Raw genomic sequence first — 20417 nt, forward strand, 5'->3', positions numbered from 1 at the left:
GGTGCCAAGGAGTAGGGTGGTGACATGGCTGAGGAGGGGATCTGTGTACTGGGTTGAAGTAATTCTGCCTTTCTCCTGCAGTAGGATAATACCTGACATCCATATCATGAGCAGGTTCTGTGGAAATATTAGAAAGTGTTTCTTTGTGATAGCTCATGGAGAAGAGTTGATCAAATAACCCTAAAAACAGGCAGTGATAAGTGAAATAACGCTTTTTGCATGATAAAAACCCAGAACTGGTTCTATTCATTCATTCATCACCACTCGTTCTTCCTCTCTTCTCACTCTGGTGATCAGCTGATTATGCTGTTCACTCTCCTAAGTTTTCAGCTAATGCCACACCCTGATTTGACTGATCATCATGCACCTGTCATATTTAAAATCTGTTGTCCTCTCTGTCTTCCTGTCCTTTCAGTGTGGCACTGCAACCCTCCTTCATCCCAGCTACTTCCATTCAGTCCATCAGCATCTAGTCCAGATCCTCACAGGTCTTCTGCTCATCCTGAACAGTGGATTGCTCCCTCCAGGTGGGAGGTGAGTCTGTGCCCTATGTGAGGGAGTTTAAGTATCTCAGGGTCTTTATTGGTGCAGCATCAGCAGTTTTGCAGGAATCATACCAGTGTGGTGACGAGGGAGCTGAACCGGAAGGAAAGCCTTGGAATTCCTCAGGAGGAACTGGGGCGAGGGACATCTGGGTTAAATTACTTTGTCTGTTGTCACCGCTACCTGACCCAGATAAGCGGAAGAAGATGGATGGATGGACCTCAGTCTCCTCCTCCAAAGTACCTCATATGTTTCCCAGTCCAGCTTCTCAGAAGTCTACTCTTCATCCGATCTTGCATCCCTCATCAACACCACCACCACCAGTGTCTAGACTCCGTAGGGGCGTGTCCTATTCCTGCCTCACTACCCCTTCAAGTACATGAAGTCGTCATGTGGGAGTCTAACCGCTAAAGACATTGCACACTTCTCTTTCATTAAAATTTTCTGACTTGCTTGTTCACACTCATCCCCAACTGTAGGAAATTTCCTTGTAGTTTGCTTGTCAGTCACTTGGAGATGGAGTAGGGGAACCATTAGGTGAATCTCAGGGTAAAGTCAGGGTAAAATAAACTCTGCTGTTTACAATCATACATGCGGCTTACCCAGGGAAATTCTGGTAATTTTTAGAAGTTGTGTGCAAGTCTGAATAGGGCTTTAGTTATCTGTATGGGAGAGGGCCTCCCGTCTTTAGATTTGTAACAGTATTTGAATGTTCTTACCACAGTAGTTCTGAGGAGGTAGAAAAGGACTGAGGTGGTGCCACTCATCATCACCTCTAAGGGGCAAAGGAGGCTCAAGATCCTCCTCATCGCTCTGGGACAGAGATGTGGATTCTTCTTTTCCCCTAGATATAGAAAAGTCTTTCATTAATCAGAATTGAACAAGGGAAGAATCAAGTTTATGTTCCTTTCTTTTCACCTCACTCTAACATCAGTCCTTGGTCACCTTGTTGTGTCTGCAGGTCCTTCTCCTCCATGCTGGCTTGATCCACAGCGGCAGCAGCACCTTCCTCTACTGTCGCCCTCCCTGGTTTCTGCAGGCTGATGACAGCAGCAGGCACCTGGAGGTGAATGATGGAGATTCATCCTGGCAGGAGCCTCTCTGTGCTGCAGCAGCTCTTCACAAGCAGGATGACTCTTGCACATCTGGTTCGCATGCTCCGCTCTATGTGAGCGGAAATAATCTGAGTCCGTATAACTGACTGGAGTGGCTCTGGCATGAGGTGGGTATGAATGAAATATTTGGTTTACTCTGACTGCAGGAGAGAGAAACAGAGCTGGAATATCTTGAGGTTGTGGTACTTTTTCAGATTTCTCCATCCTAACTGGGTAACCGCCTGCAATGAAGATGAAAATGTTAGATATGTTTAAATGTGGTTAAATTCCACAGTTCCACAAACTTTTATTGATGTTTGTTTTTCAGCAACTTTTCAAAGACCTTTGACACTGTAGACCAGGGCTATTCAAATTCATTGTTTCAATTCAGTCAAACATAAAAGGCCTGTTTGAGGTCATGCCACAGCATCGCAATCAGATTTAAATCCAGACTTTGTCTAGACCAGTGGTTCTCAATCTTTTTTACCCCAAGGCTAGCCTAAGGTTAAGCCACAATTTCAAGGCACACCATATTCATATTAATACAAAATAGACTCTTTAATATAAAGTTGCAGTCAAGGCCAGAGCTTCTGGGGGATTATGGAGGTCTGCAAAACCATGGTCCATTGTTAAGTTAGCTGTGATAACCAATATATTTAACCTGAATAATAAACACTCTTAACAAAGCAACAAAAATTAGTTTTTTTATGCTTTGGTATGATATAGCTTCCTTAGAAATGAAATCCCCTTAATACAGAATTACCTTTTTATTAGTAATGTTAACAGTGTTGATGGGCACACTTAACTAAATGATTAGGAAAGTAATGTCAGCCACATAGCTAAGCCATAATGTGCACAAATCAGAGGTGCAATGTGCAAAATCACTATTAGGATGCCAGAAGATAAAGCAGAAGAAATTAAGAGAACTTAATCCAGAAGAACTGAAAAATTGTGGAGACAAAGCATGGGTGATATTTGACAAAAATGGGTTAAAAAGTGTGTGTGTTTTTTTTATTGGCCTAACAATGGCAAAAAAGGGTCAAACATGGCAAATTGGGTCAAAACTGACAAAAAAAAAATCTGCAAAAAGTGGCCAATGATGGCAAAAACTGGTTAAAAGTGATAAAACAAAAATGAAGTGGCAAAATTGGTCAAAAAACAGCAAATTGGGTCAAAAGTGGTCAGATTGGGTTAAAAAAAAAACAAGAAAAATGGATTAAAAGTGGCAATGAGAAGAGTCAAAAATGGGCCACATTTGCCAAAAAGTTTTAAAATGGACAAAAATGGGTTGAATGTTGTAAAAAGATTCCAAAAAGTGGCAAAAAATGGGTTTAAGTAGCAAAGAGAAGTTGCAAAATGGCAAAAAGCAGAAAAACATGGTGTAAAGGTGTCAGAAGAAGTGGCAAAAATGAAAAAAAAATGGCTAAATTGGTTGAAAATAGCATGGATAAATAGTTTCAACATCTGAACCTAATAATAGCTCGCCACACTTTTCAGCTCCAAAATGAAGTAACTGTTAGCCAGGATGCTAGCACCAATGCTGCTGATCCAGCACACATGCATTGATATCATCAATAAATCACAACTGGGAAAGACTCTTTTTTCAGGGGCCTGGCCAAATCTGTGGGGAGGCCTGGTTACAGTTCTTGTCATGAAGTTTTAGTAATTATATATGGTTGTACAAAGTCCTAAGGCATAACTAGACTTGCCTCATTTGAGAACCACTGGTCTAGACCAGTGGTTCTCAACTGGTGTGTCGGGTCGTGAAATTGTCTTGTCAGTGCTTTTGTTCCATTGTTAAAGTTTTCAATAACAGAAAGGAAATATTTATATCCCCTGAATTATTCAAGAAGTTTCATTGTGAAACTTAGGGTAGTTTTCTCACAAAGATTAGGGATTTTTTTCCTAGATTTTTAAAAAGTTTTTGTTGGGCATTTCCCCTTAAACTTCTGCTACTCATCTAGGGAACTTTTCCTTTAAATCTAAAAATATTTCACTTGAATTAAGGGACTTTAAGGACTCTCCCTGAAACTTTTAGCAATCTTCTTCAGTTATATTTCAGAAATTTTCAATGGAAATGCAAGGAATCTTTGGGGATTTTTCTTGATTGATTTGATTTGATTTGATTTGATTTGGAAATGCTTTAGATTTTATCTGGTATTTTTCCCAGTAACTTTAAGAAATCTTTTTTGATACATTGCTGGAAATTTAACCAGGCCCCTCTGGCATAAGGAGTATTTACTTAACAGGAAACTCTGGATATGGTTCCAGGGTGCACTCTAGTGTCGCTTTGAGCGCAAACCCTGGAAGTACCTTTTACAGAGCATTTCTCCCTCATTACAAGAAATACATTTATGTAACCAAGCGTTGGTTTTCTGTTAAGTAAGTACCCCTTATGAGGTGACGTCTTTTTTGAAGAGTCCTCAGTTCAAAACTAGAAGTAGATTAGGCCGTGGAGGTGAGCACTGGAAATACCAAGTGTGGGGGTTTCCATGTTACAGAGGTGAGTTTGGGCGATTTAACTCACAACCTAAGGCCATGGGTGTATTTTTTCTTAGTCATCAGTGTCACTTTTGAACCAAAAAAGTGGGGCCCTGGGGGGCCCTGCTCCTCCCTTAAAAATGTCTAAATGGTGTAGTCCAGCGTTGCGAAATAATGCAAGCAAATTTAATTTAGCCACAAGTTTTCTCCAGAGGGTTTCTGGGCTCAGTGAGACAGGGTGAGGAGTTCAGAAAGTTGAGATGGTTCGAGCATCTGATCAGGATGATCAGGAGGTTGCAGTTGTGCGAGCCGAACCACAGCCAGAGAATGAAGGCTAAGGAAACGTCTGCAAATTAAACTTTTCCACTATAATCTAACATTTTAACATAGTAGATATGAGATGTTTTATGAGCTGTAAGCCATAATCATCAAGATTAAAACAGAGTCTTGTAATAGTTTCCTTCAGTTCATACTATACGGAAGCAAACTGACACATAATCACTCTCAGAACAAACAAGGGCAAGAGAGAGAGAGTAACAATGACCTACCTGTTGTCTGCTGGATTCTTCACACTCCTGTGGGTGCAGAGGCTTGTGCAGGTTAGCCTGCTGTATGCAAATTCTTCACACTTCAGCGTCATCCAATCAGAGTGAAGAATGCAGAGTGTGTGCTGCTCAGCCAGACTGTCGTGGAAGGGCGAGCTGCTGAGGAGGAGAGGACTGAAAAGTGGAGTACTGCAAGGATTCAGCCTGAAGAGAGATTAAATAATCGGCACAAAGCACAAGCATTTCTTTGTCCTGACAATAATCTTATACTGTTGTAAAGCCAGTTTATTTCCCTTCTAAATGGTGCCACAATTGTTAGGAACATGCATTTGGGGGATGAGCAGCAGAGCTGAGTATGTTGGATATATTAGCAATTTAACAATTAATTTAACAATTAGCAGCCTCAGTAGCATGTGGAAGAACCATAGCATCAACAGCCTGGAACCTCATCCTCATGCTGGTCACAAGCTGCTGTGGAATGGCATCCCATTCTTCAACCAGCATTTGTCAGCAGTCAGCCAGTGTGGTTGTGTTGGTCACTGGCATGATCAAGCTGATCCCACAAGTGTTCAATGGGGTTAAGGTCAGGACCGCTGGCAGGCTGTTCCATTCTCTCCTCTCCCAGATTCTGGAGGTAGTCTCTGATAAACCCCGCTCTGTGGGGGTCATCTTGGAGGATAGAGTTCCGTCCCTGACAGTGGAGATATGGGATATCAGTGGTTGCAGAATCTCATCTCCATATCTCTCTGCATTGAGATTTCCTCCAGTGAAGGAGATGCCACTCCACACCATCACACTGCCTCCACCAAAAGATGTTACTCTACTGGTGCAGAAATCAGCATAGTGTTCTCCACTTCTTCTCCACACTTTGACCCTACGATCCAACTGCTGTAGGAAGAATTTGGAGTTATCACTGGACATAATGTTGCTCCACAAGTTCAGGTTCCAGTGCACGTGTTGCCTAACCTTGCAAAGCCATGAATTTGCCAGACTCCATCTCTGTCATCAGGCAAATCCATCTTGAAAAGCTCCAATCCATGTTTATGAACACAGTTCAGACCAATCAGGGTCATTTGAGGAGAACCAGGCGGTAGCTACGGGCCGATAGCAATGGCTTTCGCTTAGTGTAGCTTTAGTATAGCAGCAGTTTCATCAGATCTGGACAACATTTCTTTAGGAAATAAAGGGCAAGGAATAGCGCTGAAAGCTTTTCATGATGTTGAAGATGCTTTCAATCTTCTGCCAAGCTGCTTCGGCATGAGTTTGCAATCATTACGGGTGAAAGGGGGCTAGTACAGAAAGATGGTAGTGTTCAGCTTGGATGTAGCATTAGGAAAGCAGCAGATTAATCAGACCTCAGCCCTATTTCTTTATTAAAAAGAGAGCAAAGAGTCACACTGTATGTAGTATGACAGTATGTAGATTTAAAGATGGCTTCATTCTCCTGTGTGCTGCCAGGTAGACACCCCATAATGATTTGCATATATTCTGAGTTCAGTCATGTTGTCTTTGCATCAAGTTTAGCCTGAGGTGAACTACTCTTAATACCTCTCACAAACACTATGCTCATTTAACATGTGATTGATCCCTGCTGTCAGCGCTGTTGTCTGCAGGTGAAGCCTCCGGTGCTGGAGGAAGATCCTGACATGCTCACTGCTAATTACTAAGTCAACAGGACCATGATGGCAAGATTGTTTATTTCAAAACCAGTTGTGTACAAGTAACAGACAGAGACAATAAATAATGCAGACACCAGGAACATTTTCTGTATATCTACAGAATTCGGGAACACAAAGTGATGCAAAAACAACATTTTTGCTCACCTTTCTGCCCATGAAAAGAAACTTAAAACACACACAGAGAAATGGAATTGTCCTGGAATGCACCCTCTCATTCACAGAGAGAAGTTTGACACTTGAGGAAGATAAATTTCATCCATAGCTGCAGAAAAATACACTATTATGTTAATTAAACGACATAGAAGACTCAGGCAAAAATAAGACAGAGAAATAAACATGTTTGGTCTCGTAAACAACATGTTCTTTCCACATTATGGAGGGACAAACACAGGTATGCATCCTTCATTCCCGTCATGTGAGTGGCAGTTTGTCTGAAGCAGAAAGACAGAATTCTTACACAGCCTGCTGCCATACAGTAATGCAACATACATTTTAAAATATTGCCGTTATATAAGCAGTCAGGCCGCAATCGGAGAGGATGTCTGCCTCCTCTGCAACTACAAAAAAGCGAAAGTAAAAGTTTCTCGAAGCCGATCTTAAACTCATTGGCTGAAGCTGAAATGCAATGAAAGCACTTAATATTAGTGCAGGGGGCGTATAAGTTTGGCTGGAAGAGTCCATGATTCACTAAGTTAGTGTGTAGAAAGCATGAAGGCATTCCTTTACATTATAAGAATATTACTAAACATGAAAAGGCAAGAACAGGTGTTATAGTACATCTAAGTTCCTTGAGAAGAGGAGAGCAGTTTTGTATAATAACCTTGTAAAAAAGGTCGCTGGGCTTCCAGAAAATCTTCTGAGATACTTCAGTCCACAATTTTCTAACTATTCCTACAATTATGTCACCAGCTGTGAGCCGCACACGGTTTTCTACGAGCCGTAAATCTGAAATAACTTTGGATTAAAAAAAAAAAATCCACACATTTCCAAAATATCAAAAGTAATATAAAGGAAACAAAAAGAGATAAGTAAACAAGCAATTTATATTTACATTACATACAAGTTAAACAACACGACTTGTCTGGTTCATCCATGGCAGTCAGTTTAAAGTCTTCAGTCACCTCATCTCCCCGTCCTCCTCAACATCCACTCATTTATGTCAAAGAGGCAGCTGTTGCTGTCTGAATCAAGCTTGAAGTCAGTCGATGAGAGAGCCACAGGATGAGAGAGAGAAGAGGTGGCGGTCTGGCTCCCCCTGGTGGAGACATGGTGAAATGACATGACATGAAGGCAGCAGTGCTCAGAGGTTGTCCCCCGGCTGATACTGAGGCTCTGTGGCAGTGAAGTAGTCCTCCAAAAAGGCCTGCAGGTACTCGAAGGTGGGCCTCTCCTCTGGGTCTTTCTTCCAGCACTGCACCATCAGCTCGTGCAGCGACGACGGGCAATCCTGCGGGCACGGCATCCGGTAACCTCGCTCCACCTGCTCCAATACCTCGCGGTTGTTCATGCCTGAAGAGAGAGAGGAGGAAAAGACGTAGTTAAGAATGGACTTCTCTGACATCTCAGGTTTTTAAATAAAGGTAATTCAAGAAATTTAAACACATTCAGAGAGAGAAAGAGAGAGAGAGAGAGAGAGCATACTGGCAAAAAATAAATCACGCTTAGAGTCATGCATATCAGTCTACACACTTCTGGTGAATAAAAAGGTAGCACCTTTAACAGAGCTTTGAGTGTTAAGTTCTAATAGTTTCATATTAAGATATTATTATTAACTTATTAACATTAAAATCTTATTTAAAGCAATTATTAAGCAATTATTTCAGAAATTCAACTATCATAGCATTATAAATGAATTTGAATTATTGATCTTAAAAACAGCTGTGAGACAGAGACTCTCCATAGTATGATTGTTTTAGATTGATCTTGTGACAACAGACTCTGAGGATCATGTGGGCGATACAGAATGTGTTTCACTCTCTATAGCTCTGTCAGTAACATATATTATTTTTATTGCATACACTTTGGTGGAATTGTGATTCCCTTTACGGCTTTAATCAGTCAAAATAATCCCAAAACTTACATATTCCTGAATACAAAGCTGAATTTTGAAAGCTGATACTTCCCATTCTGTTTAGGTTTTATCATAAATCTTAAATGGTTTTAGCTGATGAGAAGGAAGCCTGTCATTTCACATGTTCACACATCCATCTGGGAACACTGCTCTGCATAATGCACAGTGTTATGTACATTATGCAACACGCCACTCTTTTTTTAGCGACCGTGGCTAAGGTCTCAGAAGGCTCAGATGCTCTTAAATGCAATCTGCATTAATGAAACACGAGCAATCATCCAGAATTGATTAGGATTACATAACCAGCAGGGGTTTATCACTCTCACCTGGATATGGCACTCTGCCTTTTGTCACCAGCTCTGTGAGCAGGATGCCAAACGACCACACATCCGACTTGATGGTGAATTTCCCGTAGAGAGCGGCCTCAGGAGCGGTCCACTTTATGGGAAACTTTGCACCTAAAATAAAGTTACAAACATCAGTTTTAGTTTTGGTTAAGTAGGGCAAACTCCGTGCATTTGCATTCCCTTCATGTGTGATTTCATGAGGACAAGATAACATCCACCAGTAAAAAAAAAAAGGACTAATCCCTCTCTCTTCTTAGTTTAAACTTGGCCGAGTTGAACGAGTAAACATCTAAATTGCTTACAAGTGAGGTAGTGATTATGTTGACACAGTGACTAACAGAGTCTGGAAGTCATCCTGATGTAGTCCACGTCTGCCAACTAAGTCAGGGAGGAACCCTCAAACCAGAGTCTGATTTTAGTGTCAAACATGTGCTCTGATAGACGTTAGGATTCCTCTAAAATCTGATATTGTGCTGTCTTTGCTTAACCACATGTGCTCCTGTTTTCCACTCCTGTCACAGAGACACATTCCTGCTCTTTCACTGCGCTTGTATTGAAAAGAAATGTGTTGGTATGAAACGGTTCTTGGAATCGACAAAATGGAACAAGATATTTGCCAGTTCACCAACTTTTTCCTCTGACAGAGAGGTTTTTAGAAGAAGCTGTGGTTGGGGCATGAAGAGGATACTACAAAAACATTGAAGTTAGACAGCAGACATGCACAGAAGTGACAACAACATAACACAACATTTGTTTTAATAAGGAAAATGTATTTCCAAAGCAGAACTAAAATATTTTCACTGCCTGCTACTGGAGCTGCAAGTTTCCTTTAAGCCTGGTTAGATGGTGCCACTAAAAAGACACAGAGACACCATGACATTTCATTTCAACAGCTCAGCACACGTAATGCTGCCATAATTTTCATTTCAAGATCCATCTACATTTGAATGCATAAATTCTACTGCCAGGAGCCCTCAATCAAAACAACAAAAGACTGCGGACTGAGAGGTGCTGATCAGCTGCACCCACATCCGTTGCTTACTTCTTCTTAAAATCTGCTCACCGTATTGGGTTTTGACAAAAGAGTAAACCACTGTTTTGGTTTAATAGATGAATTTCACATAATGAGGAAGAAAAGCTGTTAAAAGTGGCCTATCTCCAAGTGTGAGTGATGCCACAATGATTTGCAAGCAGCAGCAGCGGTGGGTAGAGCTGAGCATCTCTGTACTCGACTTGGAAATTTCAAGTGGGACCACAATGAATGGAGGTCAGGGGTGAGGGGGTGCTTGGATTATTGGCAAATTATCGTGGTTCTTCACAAGTAACCAAAACAAAAAATGAACAGTATAAAAACAACACAACTGCAGCTTCCAATAGCAGCTTATGCATGCTTATGTAGCAGTCTGGCCGGACCGACATCAAGCGCAATAAATGTGAGGATAAGTAGATGGGACTTCAGCCCAGACTGGATTAAAAACTAACCTTGCAAAGCAGATGGATTTGTCAGATTTCATGTCTGTCATCAGGCAAATCCATCATGCAAAGCTCCAGTCTGAAACGATTGCACCGGGACTGAGTACAGACCTGAACAATCAGCATAATTTGAGGAGAATGAGGCGGTAGCTACAGGCGGGGCTTAGTTGTGCTGGAAGCCGACAGCAATGGCTGCCTCAGGCGTAGCATTTACCTTGGATGTAGCTTTCATGTAGCAGCAGTTTCATAAAAAGTGGAACACATTTCCTCATTAAAACAAAAGCAAAAATCCATAGTGAAAGAATGTCTTTGCAACAATGTTTTTGCATTTCTTGCGACTGGCCTCAGCACGTGTTTAATCCAACAAGCTCGGCTGATCATAGCCAGTGACAGCAACTTTCTGTTGAGCTCAGACAACTCCTGGAGCTTCACTTGTCTACTAACTTGTTTTGCCCTGTCTCTCTGATTGGCCTGTTATGAATTATACAGAAAGAAAGCTCATCCAATCACGTTCTGAGAATTTTCTGAAAGCGCTTTATGGGAGGTTTCCCAGATAGACTGTTTCATATATCCATGTGATGGGCGTATGAAACAGTCAGTTCATGTTTTATTAAATGTGGCGGAGGGTTTGGGGCACAGGTGGCCTGGTGGTTTGAGGCACGCCCGCCCCATGTATGCGGCCGGCTTGTGGCACTTTCCCGCACATCTCTCCCCAGCTCTCTCATCCCTGTTTCCTATTCTATCCACTATCCTCTGCTGTTATTAAAGGCATAAAAAAGCCCAAAAGTAAAGCTTACAAACAAACAAAAAAATGTGGTGTGGACAGGTAAAGCTCCACATTGCTATAGTTTTGTGTTCTATTCTATGGCTTCATCTGAGCTATTTGCTACAGCACTGGCTTACAAAACCCCACCTGTAACGAGCAGGTCAGGAGAAGAACAAAAACATCTCTCTCATCATGAAAACTTCTGGTGTGGCATTTTGCTCGTTTTAATATGTGGTCAAGTTCTGATAAAACTGCCACTGTGGCTACATCCAAGCTAATTTCTACACTGCTGACAGCCATTTCTATCAGCTTCCACTATAACTAAACCACCAGGGAACAAGGAAGGCTTTTAAAGAAGCTCAGCTAACAATATATGCCGAATGATGTGACTGAATCCAGCAGGTCTTGGCCGTACCTTGTCTTGCTGTGTATTCGTTGTCCTCGATGAGTCTGGCCAGACCGAAGTCAGCAATCTTACACACCAAACTCTCTCCAACGAGGATGTTTGCAGAGCGCAGGTCTCTGTGGATGTAGTTCATCCTCTCAATGTATGCCATGCCCGCTGCAACCTAAAAATGGAGTCGTTTTCTTTTCAGTCAACCTTATAAACTGAGCGTGGTGTTTTCATCCGTGCTTAGCATGAAAGATTTTTACTCAGATAAACTGGCATTTCATTTCCTAAAGAAAGAGGAGCTGCAGTAAAGAAGAGTCTGTAAAACAAACGGGTAGGTTTGGTTATCAATCCATGAGAGGGGATAAATCAGAGCTTTAAAGGAGAGTGCTTCAAACACTAATTTAAAGCTTCAGTGAAGGAAGGAAATCACTAACTTCAGAAAATATCGTTAGTTTTTGGACCTTATTTTGAGCATCTGACCAAAAACTCTGACTTTGAGCTGATGGAACAGGAAGAGCTAAAATGCAAACACATGACTCATGACTATTGAAAACTACAAACAGCTGGAGATTATTAAAACATCTGAAAGCCTGCAGCATCAGCAGTATTTGCATGAAAATCATCTGCATACCTGAGCTGCCATGTCCACTAGATTTGGCAGTTTGAGGCCTCGTCCTTCTCCGTCTTTTAGGAAATCAAGCAAACTCCCTGAAAAGAAACAGATGATGAATTAGTCACTGGCTATTTTCTTCTGCTGCAAACTCAGCTTGTATTAAAACTAATACTCAATCCTGGGATTATTGCAGAGGGACTCTTGGAGTTGTTTGTGTTTTGACTGTGAACCTTGTAATCTGTCACAGTTTAACTATGTAGACATGAGATTCCATACTTTAAAGTAGGACAAATACTACCCTGTCCATACAGATGCATTAATTATGCAAACACTGCATAAGTGTTGCATGTATGATACATGTAAAATTTATGGTGTTTCTTTAAACAGCCTCTACCTTTGCTCATGTACTCAGTGACAATATAGATGGGTTCTTCAGACACCACTGCATATAGCTGCACCAGCTTGTCATGTCGGAGCTTCTTCATGATCTGAGCCTCCTCCAGGAACGACTCAGGCGACATGGTGCCGGGCTTCAGAGTCTTTACTGCCACCTTGGTGGTGCCGTTCCATGTTCCTGAGAAGAAGAAGAACTTCTTTCAGAGGGATACACAAGGTAGTCAGTGGGTTAGAAACCAGCATTTTAGTGGGCTTTTATTTTGAAAGGGGAAAGAACAGGTTGTTAACTTGTAAATAAAGGACATAGAGGTCATTTAGATTGATCCGTGGGCTGCAGTTGTACTTTGAACCACCCTGATTTAACCCATTCAGATGACTCTGATATTAGGAGAATGACAAAATACAACCACATTTCATAAAAGTTGCTGCTGCTAATTAACCCAATCAGTCAGTTTGCATTAGCACCACTTAATTTTGAAGCCTTTGTTGCCCTGTTCCTACTTTTTTGAGATGTGTTGCTGCCATCAAATTTAAAATTAGCTTATATTTTTCATAAAATGGTAAAATGTCTCATTTTCAACATCTGATATATTGTTTATGTTCCATTGTGGATAAAATACGAGTTTATCAGATTTGAAAATCATTGACTTTTGTTTTTTATTTTATATTTTACACAGCACCCCAACTTTTTTGGAACTTACAATACCCTGATCATTTTGGTCAAGCAATAGACCAACAAATGCCGACTTATTAAGATCTTTTCCATGATTATAAGAGGCAGACTTTGATCCAAAATAAAGGTTGGGGGGGGGGATAAAGTTTGTAAAGAGCAAATAAGAGGAGCAAGTGTGACTAAAGGTTAGAAAATGCTAAATCCTGCAGCTTCATAAGGCAGGATGTGGCGTAATAGAACTATCTAATGATAAGTGAAGGGATATTTGGACTAAAATCATGTTTGTGGGACCAATAACATGTTTATTTCTAAGGAAATTAAACACACATGCAGCATTTCACAGTTCCAGTCAAAAAACTAAAACAGTGTCTGAAGTGAGACAAATACTCCCCGGTGATCCTTATTTGACCAAACAATTATAATGTTTACCAAACTTTAACTTCTCTAAAGCTGAGAGTATTTTTCCCAGTGAGAAAGGACACTGAGATTACGGAGAGATAATTCATGTAAAAGTCTGAATTCCTGAGTGAAATCACTGCGAGCAAACACTCCACCCTGTGAGAAACATGAGCTCAGTGTTAGTTTAAAATGATCCAACACATACAGTATGTTTTGCTCACAACTGTTCAGCTTCTCCTTAGTGTCAAAAGAAGACAAACACAGAGAAATAGACACGCACCCATCCAAACTTCTCCAAACTGGCCGTTTCCGAGACGTTTGATGAGCTGCAGCGACTCCCGCGGGATCTCCCACACGTCTTTGGTTTTGACGGACAGGTCGGTCAGGCGGGGCATGCCTTTGTGGCACGGCACGATGAGGCGGCAGCACAGCCCTGCAGCCCTAGCTGGAGCAACAGAAGAGTCCGAATATCAGGGAAGAACTAAACACTCAGACCTCTTGTCTTTGATAGAAACGTATGTATTATACAGCTTTACTAAACCTGCTTCCATCATATATGTGCGATTTTAATCATGTGAAAAGTGCTGGATGCTACAGTCTTTGCTCTGTGACTCTGTCACATGACTTATTTTTGCAATCTGTTCCCAAAGTTGTTCTGTTAATGGGGTAAAAGGAGTTACAGGTACGTTGCTCCTGCAGCCTGGAATCTGCTGCAGGAACATTTGTGTCTAGGTGAGCTGATCTCTGTAAATCTTTTTAAAAGCAGATCAAAGTAGTTGGAGGAAGAAGCATCAATGGCTGAGGCCACCCACTTATTCTTCACCTCAAACAAAAGATACTTGTTTTTTTCTGTGCTCTCAAACAGAGCTGCTACTACAGCAGCTAAGATGGACAAAACACATGTTCTCTTAGAAAAACACCTTGATGGGAACAGAGCAGTGGTGTGGAGTGTCGTAAGGCAAACATGTGCATCCCGGTCGCCACCACTGTAGGTTAGGTCATAGAAAACAATAACGGGGGTGATTGTTTGGACATGCATCGGTGTGTTTTGGGCTTAACACCTCCTCTCAAAATAGTACAACCTTTTTTTGGAAACAAAAAAACAGTTAACATAACAACAGTTAAGGCTCATGAAACGTGACTAAGAGTTAAATCTGTATAGTCGTGAAAAGAAAGGATAAGAAAATGACCCCATTGCTAAATTGTTGACTAACTTTTTTCTACTTCAGTTTCAGAGCTGAATGTTGAGAAGGAAGGTGAATGTTAGCCAGGAGGCTAGTGCTAATGCTGCTGATCCATGCTTTGATATTATTAACCCTCCGGGGACCCTGGGACCCAACTGGGTCCTTTCAGCCACTTTAAATCTTAATAGGTGATATTTTTGCCTGCGTTAACGCTAATGGCATGAGATTTTCCAAACGTTAATGGTTTGGATCAAGGTTAAAAACTGCAGCCCCACTTCCTTTCATTTAAAAGTTACACGTACAGGACCCTCGTTGACGGCCATTCAAACCACTTTTTTAATATACTCTAATTTGGCAATCACATAAGGTGATACCTGTGACTGTTGTTTCAATCTGAGCCTCTGGGTGAAAATTGATTTTCTGTTTTACATTTTTCATAAAAATACATATTTAACCACTAGTTGGCAGCAGAGCTAATGCAGGGGTCTAAATGTAGCCCCTCTAATGTATTTTGTTGTATTATTGCATGAAAATAAAATATATCATCGCAACAAAAAAAAGTCCAAATGAGTTGGTCGTGTGCTAAAGCTGTGCTATAAATGTGTTTGAGAAATTATTTTGTGTGTATGTGTGAGTGTGTCCAAAGTCATGCCAACAGAAATGATTCATGATGACATTTTGATTCATCTACCACCACTGTAAAATGTAAAAAATATTATAAAAATAAATAAAAACATCATAGTTCTAATTAGGACTGAAACTTATTTAAAGAGTAAAGCTTTGAAATTGGAAAAAATATCAATTTATATCAGGGGGGGGGGGCTTTTTCCTGCTCGGACCCGTTTGGGTCCAAAGGGTCCTAAGTGTGAGTATATACACCTATACTGCTCATCATTAATATTTTCTGTTTTTCTAGTTAAAATAGGAGGTGTTATTATGATAAAATATTTTTTTAAAAATCTCAAAAATGAGTAAAAAATTTTGAGCTCTGATTAGGGTGATTAAAAGATTAACCTTTGAAAGGGGAAAATGTTTTAATGTATATGATTTTTATAGCACTTTTTCTGAAAGGACCTGTTTGGGTCCCAAGGGTCCTAAATGTGAATTTTCTAGGGTTAAATTACATCTGAGGAGAGGCTCTTTAATGTGGTCTATAAAGGGCCCAGAAATTTCTATGGGCAGGCCTGGGGACAGCACAAAGGAGTGAGAGAGTAAGTCTTTTCCCTCCCCCTCCAAGCACTGGCCATGATGTTTTAAAATTCCAGAGTAGATACACCTCAGCTGAAACTCTAACGTTCAGTGACTCTTTGAATGAAGTAGTATAAAACCACCGGACTGTATGATTTTAATAGAAAGAGAGTAGACTTAGATCTGTCCTGACAGGATCGGCCATACTGGAGTCTCACCAGAGTAGTGCTGCACCAGCTGCTGCAGCGTCTCAAACTGCGCCCTGGTGGTGATGTAGTAGCCTCCGCTGTCCAGCTTACGAATCTTGTAATGTTTGACGTGGTCTCCCTTGATGTCATCCCAGTCCTGGATGGAGAGGGAGTAGGCCCCTTGGAACAGAAACAAAATAATAACAATAAGAAAAACCTGACTGATCTGAGCAGGCAAGAAGAGAACCTCTGGTTAACTAAGTTTGTTTTCATAAGAGCACATTTGGAGCTGCATGACTGCACATAATGCACAGCTTAAGGGCAATGAATATAGAGCAGCTGCATATTAAACATGAGAAATAAATGAATTTTAAGTGGATGCTCTTGTCTGAAATTTTAATTTCTCAAGCTTGCCTATAAATAAAAACCTACTATCACCACATTAACTACATCTTTATTTATTCACAAACACTTCTGCTTGTGTCCTTAACTAGAAGCATCCAGCATGTCTGCATGTGAGCTGCTGCTGGGTTGGAGTACCTTTGGTTGTTTCACTCTCACGGATGAGGAAAGTGCCTCTGGCATTGCCGTTGGAAAGAAGCTGCCTCTCTGCATCCTTTCGGCCTAATTTACCAAAATACCAGCTGCAGGAGAAGAGAGGGATAAAGCTTTGAAGTGTTTTACCACTGTAATGTGTCTCAGATATACTGTCTTGTATTGTTAGTGTTTGTGCCACATTTTAACAAGAGGTAGTGAGATGAGCTCTCAAATATTCATGATACACCCTCGGCTGATGGAGCTGCCGCGCCTCAGAGAGGGAAACTCTGCATGTGAGTGAAGTTTTTACTCACTCCTCAGCTTGGATGGAGTCCACTGGAGCGACGTAATTGCTGGGAATGTAACCGGTTCCACCTGTAGTGAGGGAGCGAGCCTCCCACCAGTCGCCCTCGCTGTGGAGGACAGGAGAAGGAGAGACGGAGCGATGAGGGACGGATGGAGGCAGGTTGGAATAAACAGATCAACAGTCACACATAAACACTCAGAGAATCGCTGGTTGTCTCATCTCACAAAAAAAAGCAGAGCTTTCTCATGCGTGGGCCCCTCAAGCTTCAGTGAATCATCTTGTTAATGTCCAACTGAAATCACAGTTTGTCATCTCTGTTTTTGACTCAAAATTATGTTTTAATTTACTGTCAGTTACTTCTTAGAAGACAAAAAGGTCCCTAGGGGAATATAAAAAAATCCTCCTTTAAGCTGGGCTGGCTGGAGGGGCGTGTTCGTGTTTGACTGACAGCAGCAGGCAGACCGCCAGAGTATCTGTGCTACAGCAAGAGACTAAGTAAATAAACTGAAGCCACAAATGGTCACACAGATTGTCTTTGGATGTGAGTAAAAACTGCATCATCATGTAGGCACTGAGGGGAATTCTGCAGGTATTTACACTCTGTTGTTGTAGCTTAATCTCCAAATGACCAGCATAACACCATAAACAGGACAAACTCCACAGCAGGTGGCGCTAAATACACTATATGGACAAAAGTTTTCGGCCGCCTGCCCATTACACCAATGGGGACTTTAATGATACATTCAAATGCATGTACTTTAATATGGAGTTGGCCCCCTTCTGCAACTACAACAGCCTCCACTCTTACAATATCAAACAACCAAATACTTTTGTCCATGCTGCCACTACTGGTAGCAAGCATTTAGCACATTATATTAGCTTGAGGACAAAGGATTAATCTAAATCCACTGCATAACTACTTCTAAGTTTAAGTGTACATAAAATCTACTGTCATTTCATGTTTTTTTTTTTGCTGAATTTTGTTGATTGATTGAATATATCAGAGATCCTTTGTAGTAATACATTAAATTTACCACCTGAAAATCCCTCTTTTGTCAACTCAACACCTAGAGAATCCTTGGTTGATATTTTCCTTCACAAAAACTACAAACTTTAGTTTAAGTCTCAGCTTAAAACACGGTCATGGAGCTGTTTTTAAACTGGCTGTAAATGTGTGCCTGGAAAAAATGAGGCAGAAAGTCTAATGTATGGGAGCCCCAAGCAGACACACCAGAATTTAAATGCTATCATGGGAAAATCTATAATTAAATGCATGCTTGTGTTTCTTCCCAGCTTTTCTGTAATGATGGGCGTTTGTTTAGTCCCATCTTGATCAGTCATCTGTTTGAGGAGGTGGTGGGTCTAGGGACTTGACCAGTTCAGAACCACCAATCTACATGGTCATTAAAACCTCTGCAGACTGGAGATGTAGCCAACCCCTCATAAACATGGTCAGATCTTTAAAACAGAGCGGTTGTCTTCATGTGCATCTGTTCAACAACATCCCAGCATTCAAACATTAACTACTGATGTAAAACAGAGGAGGAAACCTCGCCGCCACCCCCCACCCTTCTGTCATCCACATGTTTTCACACTTACGTGCTGTTGAGGATCTGGAACCTCTCCCCCTTTCTGAAGCTGAGGTCATCCTCAGTCCGGGCCTCGTAGTCGTACAGAGCAACAAACAGAGTCACTCCTGGAGGGAGACACAACGGGGCATGTGGTGGTTAGAGATGAGGTTAGACGGAAAATGAGTGGGGGATTTTAATGTTGGTTTAATTGTTGAGTTCTGGGCTTCATTAGCGACTTTGTTTTTGAACAACATCTGCCAGTAATTCTAAAAACATCAAAAATAGTTAATGAGGTTTCTGATTTTCTTTCATTGACTTTAAAAACACAACACACAAAGGACCCAAGAATTTACTTTTTATTTCTATTCAATTATTTACTAAATCAAACATGTAATCTTGATCATTCCCGGTTAAGAAGATCAGAGGAAATGGCAAACCTAAAAAGATAAGATATTTAGAAAACTGTATCCAAATAAACCAACAGACATAAGGTTGCAGTTTCACTGAAACCTTTAACATAGTGGCCAAGAGTGGCCAAGTTTCTGTTTGAATCGTATTTAGAAAATTAAGACAGAAAGAAACAGTAGAAACCCAGGGTGAACCCAAGAAGTCAAATATTTACTGGTTTGTTTGAAAAAAAGCCTCATTTAACAGACATTAACAGACAATCTCAGTCAAATAGCTGCTTATGACACAAGGATCATAATCGAGTAATTTGCCTGAAATGTTGGAAGAATATAATATTACATTTTAGGATTTTTTAATGGACATTGGAGGTTATTTTAAATATATATTTCGAGTATTTACTAGGAAATTTTCAGTTGTTTTCATGGAAATTTTGGGGATATTAAAATAATAAAATTTGCTTTGCATTGTTTTTGGCATTTTCATTGAAATTTATATGGATGTTTGGGGGAATTTGATTTGAAAATTTTCAGGGCGCCTTAATGGAAATTCTGTAATGTATTTGTAATTGGATTTTTTTTTTGGGGGGGGGTTGCATTGTATTTTAAAAAAATATAAAATATTTTCATGGCAATTTGGGGAAGTTATTTGCAATTTTTGGGGAATGTGGTAAGGATTTGGAATTTTCAAGAATTTTCATGGAAGTTGTAGAGAATTTGTTAAGATGTTTTGGGTTAACTGGAGTATTTGATTGGATGTTTGGAGGGAAATTTGCAACAGATTTTTATTTGGCATTTTCATGGAGATTTGGGGATAGTTTTTGGAAGTTCTGACTGAATTTGTTTGGAAATTTTCAGGCATCCTCATAGAAATTTGTTTTTTTTTTTAAATTTTGGGGAATTTGCTTTGAAATGTTGAAATGTTTAGGTCTTTTGAGGAAAACTACTTTCACATTTTTGGGAAGTTGTGAGGGGGTCCTTTGAAATTTTCAAGAATTTTCACTGAAATGTCAGGGTCTTTTGATGTTTGGGGGAATTTTCCATCATTTTCACTGAAATTTTGGGGAATTCATTTGTAAATTTTGGGAAATATGGCAAGAGATTTTGGAGGGAATTTGCTTTAAAATTTTGGGGAACTTGCTTGAAAGTTTTAAGGAATAAACAGGAATTTTGGGGGGTATTTTTTTATCAGAATGTTAAGCTTTATTATTAAAGTTATCTGATTCTTCAAAAATAGTTCATAATATTTCTGACTTTTTTGATTTACTTTTATATCATAATTAAGACCTCAGAACCTCTAAGACTTCTTATTTCTATTCAATCATCTCCTAAACCAGACGTTTAATCTTCATCTTTTCCAGTGAAGAAACCGAGAAAATTAGAGAAAATAGCAAACATAAAAGTTGATAAGTTTGTAAATCTTAATACAAATAAAGCAAATTACCCCCAAATTTCAAAATCGAATTCCCCAAAATTACAAATACATTTTCCAAATTTCCATGAAGAAGCCTAAAAATTTTCTGCCAAAAATTCCCCTGAACATCCAGATGAATTTCCCAAATGT

General features: G+C 40.3%; 1 protein-coding gene across 2 annotated transcripts in view; it reads right to left on the minus strand.

The window, feature by feature from the left end:
* Positions 1-6349: 6349 nt before the first annotated feature.
* fyna (FYN proto-oncogene, Src family tyrosine kinase a) overlaps positions 6350-20417 on the minus strand; it is a 43019-nt gene continuing 28951 nt past the window's right edge. For both annotated transcript variants that reach the window (XM_041812780.1, XM_041812779.1), the window contains 10 exons: positions 18478-18574; positions 16886-16984; positions 16575-16678; positions 16065-16214; positions 13755-13919; positions 12401-12580; positions 12025-12101; positions 11415-11568; positions 8740-8871; positions 6350-7851 (listed from right to left, as the gene is read on the minus strand). In XM_041812780.1, coding sequence (XP_041668714.1) covers positions 7643-7851; positions 8740-8871; positions 11415-11568; positions 12025-12101; positions 12401-12580; positions 13755-13919; positions 16065-16214; positions 16575-16678; positions 16886-16984; positions 18478-18574 — 1367 coding nt within the window. In that variant the 3' untranslated portion in view covers positions 6350-7642. The remainder of the gene's footprint in view (positions 7852-8739; positions 8872-11414; positions 11569-12024; positions 12102-12400; positions 12581-13754; positions 13920-16064; positions 16215-16574; positions 16679-16885; positions 16985-18477; positions 18575-20417) is intronic.

This window comes from Cheilinus undulatus, linkage group 18 (genome assembly GCF_018320785.1).
Source record: "Cheilinus undulatus linkage group 18, ASM1832078v1, whole genome shotgun sequence".
Lineage (NCBI taxonomy): Eukaryota > Metazoa > Chordata > Actinopteri > Labriformes > Labridae > Cheilinus > Cheilinus undulatus.